This window comes from Salmo salar, chromosome 03 (assembly GCF_965601325.2).
Source record: "Salmo salar chromosome 03, fSalSal1, whole genome shotgun sequence".
Classification (NCBI taxonomy): domain Eukaryota; kingdom Metazoa; phylum Chordata; class Actinopteri; order Salmoniformes; family Salmonidae; genus Salmo; species Salmo salar.
Genome location: NC_138293.1, coordinates 6,810,159 through 6,824,151, shown reverse-complemented (window position 1 = coordinate 6,824,151; position 13,993 = coordinate 6,810,159). Strand labels below are relative to the sequence as shown.

The 13,993-nt window shown below is 44.5% G+C and overlaps 1 protein-coding gene across 1 annotated transcript; it reads right to left on the bottom strand.

The window, feature by feature from the left end:
- Positions 1 to 245: 245 nt before the first annotated feature.
- Positions 246 to 12,600, bottom strand: inhbab (inhibin subunit beta Ab). Its single transcript, XM_014188642.3, has 2 exons — positions 11,446 to 12,600; positions 246 to 1,771 (listed from the first exon to the last, which is right to left on the bottom strand). The coding sequence occupies exons 1-2, from the start codon at positions 11,963 to 11,965 to the stop codon at positions 936 to 938; spliced, it is 1,356 nt and encodes a 451-aa protein (XP_014044117.2). The 5' UTR covers positions 11,966 to 12,600; the 3' UTR covers positions 246 to 935.
- Positions 12,601 to 13,993: the final 1,393 nt, after the last annotated feature.

The window sequence follows — 13,993 nt, the reverse complement described above, 5'->3', positions numbered from 1 at the left end:
GAGCAATTCCACGCCATGATGAGGATAGACCCAACCCAATTTCTTTCAGAAGTTCTTTCAACTATAAAAGCTAATTTATAATTATTATAATTTTTTACAGTTTTGGAAAAAAACTCTTCATATGTTACTTTGCTTGAGAGACTGTCTGTAGCTGTAGTGTATATATATATATATATATATATATATATATATATATATATATATATATATATATATACTGTATATGTATTTACATCTTTCTGGTGTATTGCCACTTACCGTCAATGTGATCAAGCTGGCAAGAATGTTGGTATAGTGCAAATTTCAACATTCATTATTTTTTTTATGTAAAAAATACAAAATAGTTCAGAAATAATAATAATAATAGTAATAAAACTTGTTATTAATTATAAAAGTGTTTGGCTCCAGTAGCTGGTCAAACCTATTTCTTTCAAGTATCTCTCAACAGTAACAATACAAACAACTGAAACACAGACGCGCATTTGAACAAAAAAACAACAACAACGAAAAACTTAGCAAAAAAGTCTTCCTTGTATACAAATTAAAAATAAATCAAAACACCCATAATGTGTAAAGAAACATTAAAAAGATCACACGGTAATACTTGATCAGTTACATAGTGTTTCTTTCAGGGAAAATTGTTCCGTGTTCATTGCAGTGCAGAGAAGCAGGAATCACATGACTAGTCCCTAGTGCTCTCCATTCAACAAAAATATATTCTGTATCTCTTTTTTTTTAATCTGAAAGTGTCACAAGAGACTTCACAATTTCCCGTCGGGTAATCAGACGAAACGGACAGATCAGTCAGTCAACAAATTTTTTACATGACTCCCCCCAAAAAAGGTATTGTTTTTGTTTGAAGGGATAAATGGCCCATCATCCCAATGGTGTCTCCTTGTTATTGATGAGTCTATATTGCTCTCTTTCACTGTCTCTTACGAGCAGCCGCACTCATCCACGATCATGTTCTGGATATCCTTCTTGATGATCTTCTGCTCCTCGTTGTAGTAGAGCATAGACATGGCGCGTAGCCGTGTGGGCACGCAGCACGACTGGATGTTCTGGAAGGGCGCGTAGCCCCGCATTCGGTAGTGATTGATGACGGTGGAGTGGAAGGACAGCGAGGAGCCCGTGATGCTGGCCACGTGGCTGGGGCAGTCGCCCTCACAGTAGTTGGCGTGGTAGCCCGGCGGCGCGATGATCCAGTCGTTCCAGCCGATGTCCTTGAAGTTGACATAGAACTGCCGCTTGCAGCAGATGCGCATCTTTCCGTCGCACTCCAGGCCGCGTTTGGCGCGTCGGCGAGCGTGTTCCTCCATGCCGGGCCGCAATACGACCATGAGGAAAGGCCGGTGGGATTGTTCCCTCTCCCGTCCCGGTTGCTCGCCCTCGGTGGGGACCAAGATGGGTGTGGCGCCCGCCTCGGTGCACTGCGGGCAGGAGACTCGCAGATCAATGACGCTGCCACCGGTGTCAAGGAGGGACTGGATGCTGTGCGACACGGGGAGCGTGTGCCAGCCGCTGCGCCGCGTGTCAACCATCTTCTCAGACACCAACTCCTCCTCCTCCTCGCCCTGGGTCTCGGTGAAGGCAAAGCCTGGAGCTTTGGTCTTCTGCCGGCGGCGCTGCAGAAGCTGGATGTTCACCTTACCCTTGCCTCGCCCTTGCCCCTTGGCCAGCTTGAGGAAGAGCCACACGTTGGCCTGCTCCACCACTGAGAGCTCACTGCCCTCCTTGGAAATGTCAAAGGTCACGGCGGATGTAGTGTCACCTAGAGGAGAAAAGGGAAAAGGGTGTTTAGTCAAAGCAACGCTTCAAATGTGCATAATCATTTTGGTTAGGTAACGCATGTTTTTTGTTGGCTCTGTACGGCTGTACAGAAATGTAATTGCTGACTGGAGGTGTGCCCCTCTTTGTCCAATAATGTAATTTCTGGATAATTCTGTGTGTCTGTCCATTTAGGGGACTTCTTTTGGTTTAAGAGCACCCCTAGAGGCAAAAGCCCTATAGCCTCTTTAAATACATTAAAATGCTTACTCTATGTATCAAATAGAGCTATAGGCTAAAGGAGAGATATATTATACATGCTTTTGACCGTGGACAGTCCATTCTATTCCAAATCCATACTCTGTTCGTACAAGAATGCATTTGTTCAAGGTCTGTCGTGTCTGACTAGGTGGGCTCGGATTTATCTTCCCCAGTCACTCTGGCATCTGTTTAGTTAGGAAAGCAACGGGCAGATTGTTGTGAGTCGGGTAACACTTTACAATAACCTCCTAGTTACTTTCATTAATAAGCCTTTATAAATACTTCTGTAGAATTGAGTCCTGGAGATGCAGTGATTGGACAAGTGTACGATGTCCATATTAGGACAACCTCATGAATACCAGACATTTATTGTCTGATATTGTACACAGTTGCACCTAATAAAAAAATGTGAATTGAATATTTATATCGCTTATATTAAATGTTTCCAGAAAAATGTAATACAGAGAACTACCATGAAGTCTCTCTGGCCAATGGTCAACTTATGGAACCCCTCATGTAATACCACACGTCTCCAACACACCCTCATTGCTCATTAAGAAATGCTAGCAGCCATGACCGAAGCCAAACGAGAGTTGTCTTGGGGGTGTGGTTTTGATGTGGGTGTGTTATTTTCACATATCGTACCCTGGCAGAGACTATTGTTTGTCCCCCCCCCCCCGAGTCACCGTAGCAACAACATAGCCACTTCCTCAAAATAGTAACTTCCTTAAAATAGTCTGATTTAATTTAGGATAAATTAAGAAATCTGTAATTACAATTTGGACATTTTTTTGCAGATGTCTTAGTCGCACAATTTTACACTTAACTAAAGTGTTTGGTGTAGTATTTTATCTTTCAAAAAAAAATATGCATGCAGTCTAGTCAAGTCTGGAAAGTCAGGAAAATCTGTCTGCACTCTCAGGACGGATTTCTGAGAACAATAACACGTCAATAACTTCCTCATCAGCTGTCCAAAATATCGTAAATAAGCACAAGCTACAGGCTCACTAGCTCGCTAGGTAAGTTCCAACTCAATAAAGCTAGCGACTACTAGTTACTGTAGCAGACACATTGAGCAGCCAGGCCACAATCAGTTTATCAAGACACTGGCGAGTGGTGACGTGTGCCTAGCGGCCGCTTATTTAAAAAAATTTTTTTTACAACTTTCTCACTATCTATTACCAAAGTGTGCGTCTGTCTGGCAGTGTTCGTGCTGGTTCTCTGTGGTTTTTGTCGGTTTTGGAGAAACATGTCCTGGGAATCTCATTGAATTTAATCACAAACAAATAGGACACCTACTGTAACTAAACAAAGACAGTCAACCATCAAACAGTCTGTCAAAGTTGGTCGAATTATTCAGTACTTTGAGGGCTTTAGTTATTAATTAGGCATCATAAACCGTCAATATATTGAAACGGGAGCAACTCATATCGCATATGGATATGCATGTACAGAAAAGCCCACCAACACTAAATTACATTCATACAATTCATTCACACGCTACCCTCTCAATCTCTTCTCCTCCTCTATCTATTTTTTCTCCTCCTAATGAACGAATGAATAAACAAAGCGGGGAACAAACAATAGTTTCAATGAAAAGCGCTTCTAAATATATTCGGCTAGATGTAAAAAAAAAAGAAGTACGGCTCTTTCCCTTTCTAGTCCTCTCTCTCTGTTCTTTCCCTCTCTCGTCCTCTCTCTCTGTTCTTTCCCTCTCTAGTCCTCTCTCTCTGTTCTTTCCCTCTCTCGTCCTCTCTCTCTGTTCTTTCCCTCTCTAGTCCTCTCTCTCTGTTCTTTCCCTCTCTCGTCCTCTCTCTCTGTTCTTTCCCTCTCTAGTCCTCTCTCTCTGTTCTTTCCCTCTCTGGTCCTCTCTCTCTGTTCTTTCCCTCTCTCGTCCTCTCTCTCTCTGTTCTTTCCCTCTCTGGTCCTCTCTCTCTGTTCTTTCCCTCTCTGGTCCTCTCTCTCTCTGTTCTTTCCCTCTCTGGTCCTCTCTCTCTCTGTTCTTTCCCTCTCTGGTCCTCTCTCTCTGTTCTTTCCCTCTCTAGTCCTCTCTCTCTCTGTTCTTTCCCTCTCTAGTCCTCTCTCTCTCTGTTCTTTCCCTCTCTAGTCCTCTCTCTCTGTTCTTTCCCTCTCTAGTCCTCTCTCTCTCTGTTCTTTCCCTCTCTGGTCCTCTCTCTCTGTTCTTTCCCTCTCTGGTCCTCTCTCTCTCTGTTCTTTCCCTCTCTGGTCCTCTCTCTCTCTGTTCTTTCCCTCTCTGGTCCTCTCTCTCTGTTCTTTCCCTCTCTAGTCCTCTCTCTCTCTGTTCTTTCCCTCTCTAGTCCTCTCTCTCTCTGTTCTTTCCCTCTCTAGTCCTCTCTCTCTGTTCTTTCCCTCTCTAGTCCTCTCTCTCTCTGTTCTTTCCCTCTCTGGTCCTCTCTCTCTCTGTTCTTTCCCTCTCTAGTCCTCTCTCTCTGTTCTTTCCCTCTCTAGTCCTCTCTCTCTGTTCTTTCCCTCTCTAGTCCTCTCTCTCTGTTCTTTCCCTCTCTAGTCCTCTCTCTCTGTTCTTTCCCTCTCTAGTCCTCTCTCTCTCTGTTCTTTCCCTCTCTAGTCCTCTCTCTCTGTTCTTTCCCTCTCTAGTCCTCTCTCTCTCTGTTCTTTCCCTCTCTAGTCCTCTCTCTCTGTTCTTTCCCTCTCTAGTCCTCTCTCTCTCTGTTCTTTCCCTCTCTAGTCCTCTCTCTCTGTTCTTTCCCTCTCTAGTCCTCTCTCTCTGTTCTTTCCCTCTCTAGTCCTCTCTCTCTGTTCTTTCCCTCTCTAGTCCTCTCTCTCTGTTCTTTCCCTCTCCAGTCCTCTCTCTCTGTTCTTTCCCTCTCTAGTCCTCTCTCTCTGTTCTTTCCCTCTCTAGTCCTCTCTCTCTCTGTTCTTTCCCTCTCTAGTCCTCTCTCTCTTCTTTTTTACTTTCCCACCTTCCTCCCATATCTCTCCCTTTCCATATCCTTCTCTCACTTTGCTCAGGCTCTTTCAAAGACCTCTCCATCCAACCCCATCTCCACATATAGCTTCCACACAGCCTAAAGTAATTATTGGGGCTCATATTTGGATGAATGAAGTGATTATACACGGCCAGGAGCCCTCCGACTCGCCTCCATGCCCCCCCCCCCCCCCCCACACACACACACAATCGTTAACACCCCCCCCCAATTCCGCCAACTCATTGATGGCCCTTTCTTTAATCGAAGGTTCATTCAAAAGGGTGGTTATTTATAGTGCCAAGCCATTATGCACATTTATGTAAGCAAACAAGCCAGGGAAGAATGTGCTTGTTACACGCTTGTTGCATCGCTCTGCAGTATACAATGGCCGACCCGCAATCAGGAAAGCCTCCAGAATCGGAGCACCCCCCTCATTGGGTTGGCGTGCAGCGTATGACAGCATGTTGTGGAACATGGATACATGTTGCTGTTCCAATGCATTATATTAAACCTTTCCTGTTCCTGTTTTTGCATCTTTGTCTGATATCATCTCTGACTCACCCACTTCATACCTGAATATGACAATTCTTTCCAACACTAGATATGAACGTGGTTGATGTACACTATATATATATATATAGTGTACATCAACCACGTTCATATCTAGTGTTGGAAAGAATTGTCATATATATATATATATATATATATATATATATATATATATATATATATATATATATATATATATACAAAAGTATGTGGACACCCATTGAAATGAGTGGATTAGGCTATTTCAGCCACACCCGTTGTTGACAGGTGTATTAAATCGAACACACGGTAATGCGATCTTCATAGACAAACATTGGCAGTAGAATGGCCTTTCTGAAGAGCTAAATGACTTTCAACGTGGCACCGTCATAGAATGCCACCTTTCAAACAATTCAGTTCGTAAATGTTCTGCCCTGCTAGAGCTGCCCCTGTCAACTGTAAGTGCTGTTATTGTGAAGTGGAGCAACAACGTCTCAGCCGCGAAGTGGTAGACCACACAAGCTCACAGAACGGGACCGGCCAGTGCTGAAGGGCGTAGCACTGAAATATCATCTGTTCCTCAGTTGCAACACTCACTACAGAGTTCCAAACTGTCTCTGGAAGCAACGTCAGCACAAGAACTGTTCATCAGGAGCTTCATGAAATGGGTTTCCATGGCCGAGCAGCCGCACACAAGCCTAAGATCACCATGCGCAATGCCAAGAGTCGGCTGGAGTGGTGTAAAGCTCGCCGCCATTGGACTGTGGAGCAGTGGAAACGCCTTCTCTGGAGTGATGAATCACACTTCACCATCTGGCAGTCCGACGGATGAATCTGGGCTTGGCGGATGCCAGGACAATGCTACCTGCCCCGATGCATAGTGCCAACTGTAAAGTTTGGTGTAAGAGGAATAATGGTCTGGGGCTGTTTGTCATGGTTTTTAGCTAGGCCCTTTTCCCTTAAGGGAAATCTTAACGCTACAGCATACAATGACATTCTAGACAATTCTGTGCTTCAAACTTTGTAGAATATGATTGGAGAAGGCCCTTTCCTGTTTCAGCATGACAATGCCCCCGTGCACAGAGCGAGGTCCATACAGAACTGGTTTGTCGAGATCGGTGTGGAAGAACTTGACTGGCCTGCACAGAGCCATGACCTCAACCCCATCGAACACCATTGTGAATGAATTGGAACGCCGACTGCGAGCCAGTCCTAATCGCCCAACATCAGTGCACGACCTCACTCATGCTCTTGTGGCTGAAAGTCCTCACAGCAATGTTCCAACAACTAGTGGAAAGCCTTCCCAGAAGAGTGGAGGCTGTTATAGCAGCAATGTTCCAACATCTAGTGGAAAGCCTTCCCAGAAGAGTGGAAAGGGGGGGACCAACTACATATTAATGCCCATGATATTGGAATGAGATGTTCGACGAGCAGGTGTCCACATACTTTTGGGTCATGTAGTGTATCTGAAGCAAGAAGGCTGCAAAGCCGAAGCGTCTGTATAAAGCTATCCCTGATGCAGTGATAATAATAATCATTTAAAAACAATTATGTAAGTTTTATTCAACATATTTTTAAGTGCGGACCATCACACAGAAAACGGTTATCTAAATGTACGGGTTTTACTCACCAACCTTCTGGATGGTGCCTGTTGATGACCCGCTGTTGTAAAAGGATGAAAACGGAGGCCTGAAATCCAACAACTTGGTCTACTTTCACTTCCTACTCTCTGAACCTACAGACATTAGGGTATAGTTGTACAGTGCAGTTTTCTGCGTTGATACAAAGTGCTTGAGAGAGAGAGAGAGAGAGAGAGAGAGAGAGAGAGAGAGAGAGAGAGAGAGAGAGAGGAGAGAGAGAGAGAGAGAGAGAGAGAGAGACACAGCTGGGGAACATGTGTCTCTGCTACTTGTCGGAGGATACAGTCCTTCTCTCTCTCTTTGTCTCTCTGTCTCTCTCTCTCTCCCTCTGTCTCTCTCTCTCTCTGGCTCTCTCTCTCTCTCTCTGGCTCTCTCTGGCTCTCTCTTTCTCTCTGGCTCTCTCTTTCTCTCTGGCTCTCTCTCTCTCTGGCTCTCTCGCTTTCTCCTCTCTCTCTCTCTCTCTCTCTGTCTCTCTCTCTCTCTCTGGCTCTCTCTCTGTCTGTCTCTCTCTCTCTCTCTCTGGCTCTCTCTGGCTCTCTCTTTCTCTCTGGCTCTCTCTCTCTCTCTGGCTCTCTCTCTTTCTCTCGCTCTCTCTCTCTGGCACTCTCTCTTTCTCTCGCTCTCTCTCTCTCTCCCAGTCTGATGATAACATTTAAGGTCTGAAAAGTTCCTTCTGTGCCCTGTTCTTAATATCCACAACACAGCATTTCTATTACAGCAGGATTGTCCCCATAAGACATCCCTTTGCAGAAACCCTTTTTGGTTCCAGGTAGAATGATTTTAGTTCTAGGTAGAACCCTTTTTGGTTCCAGGTAGAATTATTTTAGTTCTAGGTAGAACCCTTTTTGGTTCCAGGTAGAATTATTTTAGTTCTAGGTAGAACCCTTTTGGTTCCAGGTAGAATTATTTTAGTTCTAGGAGGAACCCTTTTTGGTTCCAGGTAGAATTATTTTAGTTATAGGTAGAACCCTTTTTGGTTCCAGGTAGAATTATTTTGGTTCTAGGTAGAACCCTTTTTCGGTTCCAGGTAGAATTATTTTGGTTCTAGGTAGAACCCTTTTCACAGAGGGTTCTACATGGAACCTAAAAAGGGTTCTACCTGGAACCTAAAAAGGTTCTACCTGGAACCAAAAAGGGTTCTACCTGGAACCAAAAAGGGTTCCATGGGGACAGCCGAAGAACCCTTTTGGAACCCTTTTTTTCTAAGAGTGTAGAGCTGCCAACTCCGGAGCGCACATTCCCCCACACATACGAATCCCAGACCTGTCATCATTCCTCTCTGTGTGTTCCTCTCTACTGGCATCATACAGTACCTCTCTAATGTGTGCCCATCTCCCTCTCTAACTTCCTACTTCCTAACCCATTTGGTGCTTTCATTCTAGAACGTCAACCTCACTATAAATATACAGTAGTATGGGGTTTCCCTAGTCTGTGTCTTTAGCTAACGTTCCATTCCTTGCCACTCCTGTAATTTGCTCCTGTAATGTAACAGCTGAACAGAGACAGCAACCAGACTAGGGTTTCCTCCATTTTGAACCAACTGAAAAATAAAATGTACTTTTTTGTGAGGCGACAGTAGCTAAGGCTGATTCATTTAGTCTATAGTCCATATTAATTTAGTCTATAGTCCATATTAATTTAGTCTATAGTCCATATTCATTTAGTCTATAGTCCATATTAATTTAGTCTATAGTCCATTTTAATTTAGTCTATAGCCATATTAATTTAGTCTATAGTCCATATTAATTTAGTCTGTAGTCCATTTTAATTTAGTCTATAGTCCATATTAATTTAGTCTATAGTCCATTTTAATTTAGTTTACAGTCCATTTTAATTTAGTCTATAGTCCATATTAATTTTGTCTATAGTCCATATTAATTTTGTCTATAGTCCATATTAATTTAGTCTATAGTCCATTTTAATTGAGTCTACAGTCCATTTTAATTTAGTCTATCGCCGTATTCATTTAGTCTATAGTCCATATTCATTTAGTCTATAGTCCATATTAATTTAGTCTATAGTCCATTTTAATTTAGTCTATAGCCATATTAATTTAGTCTATAGTCCATATTAATTTAGTCTGTAGTCCATTTTAATTTAGTCTATAGTCCATATTAATTTAGTCTATAGTCCATTTTAATTTAGTTTACAGTCCATTTTAATTTAGTCTATAGTCCATATTAATTTTGTCTATAGTCCATATTAATTTTGTCTATAGTCCATATTAATTTAGTCTATAGTCCATTTTAATTGAGTCTACAGTCCATTTTAATTTAGTCTATCGCCGTATTCATTTAGTCTATAGTCCATATTCATTTAGTCTATAGTCCATATTAATTTAGTCTATAGCCGTATTCATTTAGTCTATAGCCATATTCATTTAGTCTTTAGTCCATATTCATTTAGTCTATAGTCCATATTCATTTAGTCTACAGTCCATTTTAATTTAGTCTATAGTCCATATTAATTTAGTCTATAGCCATATTCATGTAGTCTATAGTCCATACACACAATTGGCATGTCACATAATTTACAATTCCTTGTTCTTAATCTCATACCAACCTTTCATTTAACCTCTATTTGACCTGGCAAACCAGCTAATAACAAATTATTTATTTTCAATGACAACCTCCCAAACATATATTGAATGTGGGCCTCCAACAGCTGCGTTTGTAATGTCTCACTGGTACACACTGAAATCATCTAGTAAAAGCTGCAGTCGACATTCGCTGAAGCGTGGGGAACTCGTGCTAGCTGAGGATACACATAACCCCCAAACTAACAAACTGAAAAGGGATGTCAATAGTTTAATCTAAGCCTTGTTGACTACAAGTTCGAACGAATCCTCAAGAGAAAGCCATAAGCACCACAGACACTTGTCAACTTTAAAACGTTTCCAGACCCAGACCTAGGCAGCCCACACATTTCACACACGCAGGTAGCGTGGGTTTCAGGCAGCGTGGGTTACAGGCAGCGTGGGTTACAGGTAGCGTGGGTTACAGGCAGCGTGGGTTACAGGCAGCGTGGGTTACAGGCAGCGTGGGTTACAGGCAGCGTGGGTTACAGGCAGCGTGGGTTACAGGTAGCGTGGGTTACAGGCAGCGTGGGTTTCAGGCAGCGTGGGTTACAGGTAGCGTGGGTTACAGGTAGCGTGGGTTTCAGGCAGCGTGGGTTTCAGGTAGCGTGGGTTTCAGGCAGCGTGGGTTTCAGGCACCGTGGGTTTTAGGCAGCGTGGGTTACAGGCAGCGTGGGTTTTAGGTAGCGTGGGTTTTAGGTAGCGTGGGTTACAGGCAGCGTGGGTTTTAGGTAGCGTGGGTTTCAGGCAGCGTGGGTTTCAGGCAGCGTGGGTTTTAGGTAGCGTGGGTTTCAGGCAGCGTGGGTTTCAGGCAGCGTGGGTTTTAGGTAGCGTGGGTTACAGGCAGCGTGGGTTTTAGGTAGCGTGGGTTTCAGGCAGCGTGGGTTTCAGGCAGCGTGGGTTTTAGGTAGCGTGGGTTTCAGGCAGCGTGGGTTTCAGGCAGCGTGGGTTTTAGGTAGCGTGGGTTACAGGCAGCGTGGGTTACAGGTAGCGTGGGTTACAGGTAGCGTGGGTTACAGGCAGCGTGGGTTTCAGGCAGCGTGGGTTTTAGGTAGCGTGGGTTACAGGCAGCGTGGGTTACAGGTAGCGTGGGTTACAGGTAGCGTGGGTTACAGGCAGCGTGGGTTTCAGGCAGCGTGGGTTTTAGGTAGCGTGGGTTACAGGCAGCGTGGGTTACAGGTAGCGTGGGTTACAGGCAGCGTGGGTTTCAGGCAGCACGTTACCTTACACTACACGCTTAGACAAAAAGCTGCTATTTAGAACCTAAAAGGGATCTTCGGCTGTTCTCATAGGGGAACCCTTTGAAGAACCATTTTTGGTTTCAGGTAGAACACTTTTCCTTCTAAGTAGAACCCTTTTGGATTCCATGTAGAACCCTTTCCACAGAGGGTTCTACATGAACCCCAAAAGGGTTCTACCTGGAACAAAAAAATGGTTCTCCTATGGGCTAGCAACATAAATTGCTTTATGTTTCAGCCGAAGAACCCCTTGGGAACCTTTGTTTACTTCCGGTATTTAATGAAGAGAAAACAGTGGGTCATTTCTGGTTCTTTTTTCAAACCATTCAACAGGGGTAATAACTACATTGTACCTTACCATTACAGAGTGGTGTTTGTTTAAATCAACCAAAACAAATCAAGAAAGTAATTCATGTTATTACTGTATAATTAACATTTTACCATGTCATTTCTTAGTACCTAGTAATACACTTTAACGCTATACACACCTGGCTCGGCAAAGGTGATGATCTCGGAAGGCGGCTCGGGTGGGGGCGCCGCCCCCTCGCCGCCCCCCGGCCCCTCCTCCTGGATCTCCACGCTGCCGTCCTTCCCCACACGGCCAACGTGTAGTTTCTTGATGGCGTTGAGCAGGGCGGCGCGCGGTACCGGGTGAGTGACGTTGGGCCTCGCGCTGAGATGGAGCATGTCGAGGATGTGCTGCTTCACCGCTTCCACCATGTCCATCTGCGCCGAAGTCTGGGCCAAAGCCGATTCAGATGCTGACTCAGATCCAGGAGGGGCCGGGACATAACCCGGGTCCGAGCCCAGGTAGTCCCTCCTCATCTGGGCCAGCACACAGGAAGGACAGGGGGTCACCTGGATCTCCTCCACCAGCCCCTGCTCCTGTCCCCGTGTAGCCCCATCCACCTCCGCAAGTGATCCCGCTACAGTAGGGGAGCCACATCCTGTCTGCAGCCCAGGGAGAAGCAACGCCAACACCCCAGCCAACGCGGCTAACGATGGCATCCTGTGCCACAAAGAGCAGACAACTCACAGACACACACACAGACACACTCACACACACACACACTCCCTGGAGAAGGTGATGAGAGGACTGCGGCAAGGGGTGACGAATGAGAAGCAGCACACCGGACAACTCTCTTCACCTTACCTCTGTTGAAGGGGTTTCTCTGAAAGAACAAGTTTGAGAAAAGTACAATCCTTCTTTGAGAGCGGTACTATAGCTTCAAAAAGTTGGATGTTGGAAAATAGAGACGGAGGTTTTGAGACCAGGTTCTTTACTTGGTCCTCATAAACCAGGTCTTTGCTGCAGTCCTTGTAAACCACTTCTCCTATCAAATCCAGGAAAGCAGGTGTCTCCTCTCAGCTTTGTAAAACCATTCCTCTTCTTTTGTCCAGTTAGTAAAGTCTCTTGTCCACACTTTCCAGTCTCGTGTTTGGTAGACAGTGTCCACGCTACTTTAGTCCTTGAACAAAGTGACTGGGAGATAGAGCAGTGTGTTGAGCTGCAGTAGTGATGGTGTCCTTTCCTGCTGATGTACACAGCACTGGAGAAGCCTCACTATGTCGGAGTTGAATGGCTTTGTAAAAGTGGGCAGGGTTAGAGTGCTCCCTCGCTCTCTCGCTCTCTCTTTCTTTCTTTCTTTCTTTCTTTCTTTTTCACTCTGAACTCTCTCTTTTTTTTATCCCTCCCTCTCTACCACCCCCCCATTACTACTGTATATTTCACTACTTCCTCCCTCTCTACCACCCCCCCATTACTACTGTATGTTTCACTACTTCCTACCTCTCTAACCCCCTATAACTACTGTATATTTCACTACTTCCTCCCTCTCTACCACCCCCCCATTACTACTGTATATTTCACTACTTCCTCCCTCTCTAACCCCCCCATTACTACTGTATATTTCACTACTTCCTCCCTCTCTACCTCCCCACCCATTACTACTGTATATTTCACTACTTCCTCCCTCTCTAACCCCCCCATTACTACTGTATATTTCACTACTTCCTCCCTCTCTACTCCCCATTACTACTGTATATTTCACTACTTCCTCCCTCTCTAACCCCCCCATTACTACTGTATATTTCACTACTTCCTCCCTCTCTAACCCCCCCATTACTACTGTATATTTCACTACTTCCTCCCTCTCTAACCCCCCCATTACTACTGTATATTTCACTACTTCCTCCCTCTCTAACCCCCCCATTACTACTGTATATTTCACTACTTCCTCCCTCTCTACCCCCCCACCCATTACTACTGTATATTTCACTACTTCCTCCCTCTCTAACCCCCCTATTACTACTGTATATTTCACTACTTCCTACCTCTCTAACCCCCCTATTACTACTGTATATTTCACTACTTCCTCCCTCTCTACTCCCCATCTTGTGCGTCACCATGGAGGAGGAGGAAGAATCACTGTGTCTCCCTGATCCATTCATACCACACACAGACACACACACACACACACACACACACACACACACACACACACACACACACACACACACACACACACACACACACACACACACACACACACACACACACACACACACACACACACACACACACACACAGGGATACAATAAGCTGTACTCATGAATCAGCATGACATCATCGTGTGTTAAAGCATGCCAAGTGTCATCACACCACTGATTACATGTTTGATAAATTCTCTAGGGAATTTCTCTTCAACCTAGAGTCGGTTTCTTGGGCAGTGGTTTCCTTGAGGGATAAACGTCGCTGATAAACGTGACCTGTTGGAATGCACATCGGACTGTTGACTCTGGAGGACTAGTGACGGTCAGATAAAATAGTAAACATGTCACATGGTTACATCTGTGGTGTTCTGACAAGTCCAGTGTTATGGATTTGTTGTTACATTTGTATCATTCGAGTGGCGCCCTTCACAAACATTTTTTTCATTTGACTTTGTCTGTGAACTACTGTGAAAACCATTCGTATAGGCAAGTCTGATTAGGCTTAGCCAGAGTAATTTATTTCTTAATACATGGCTCTGGGAT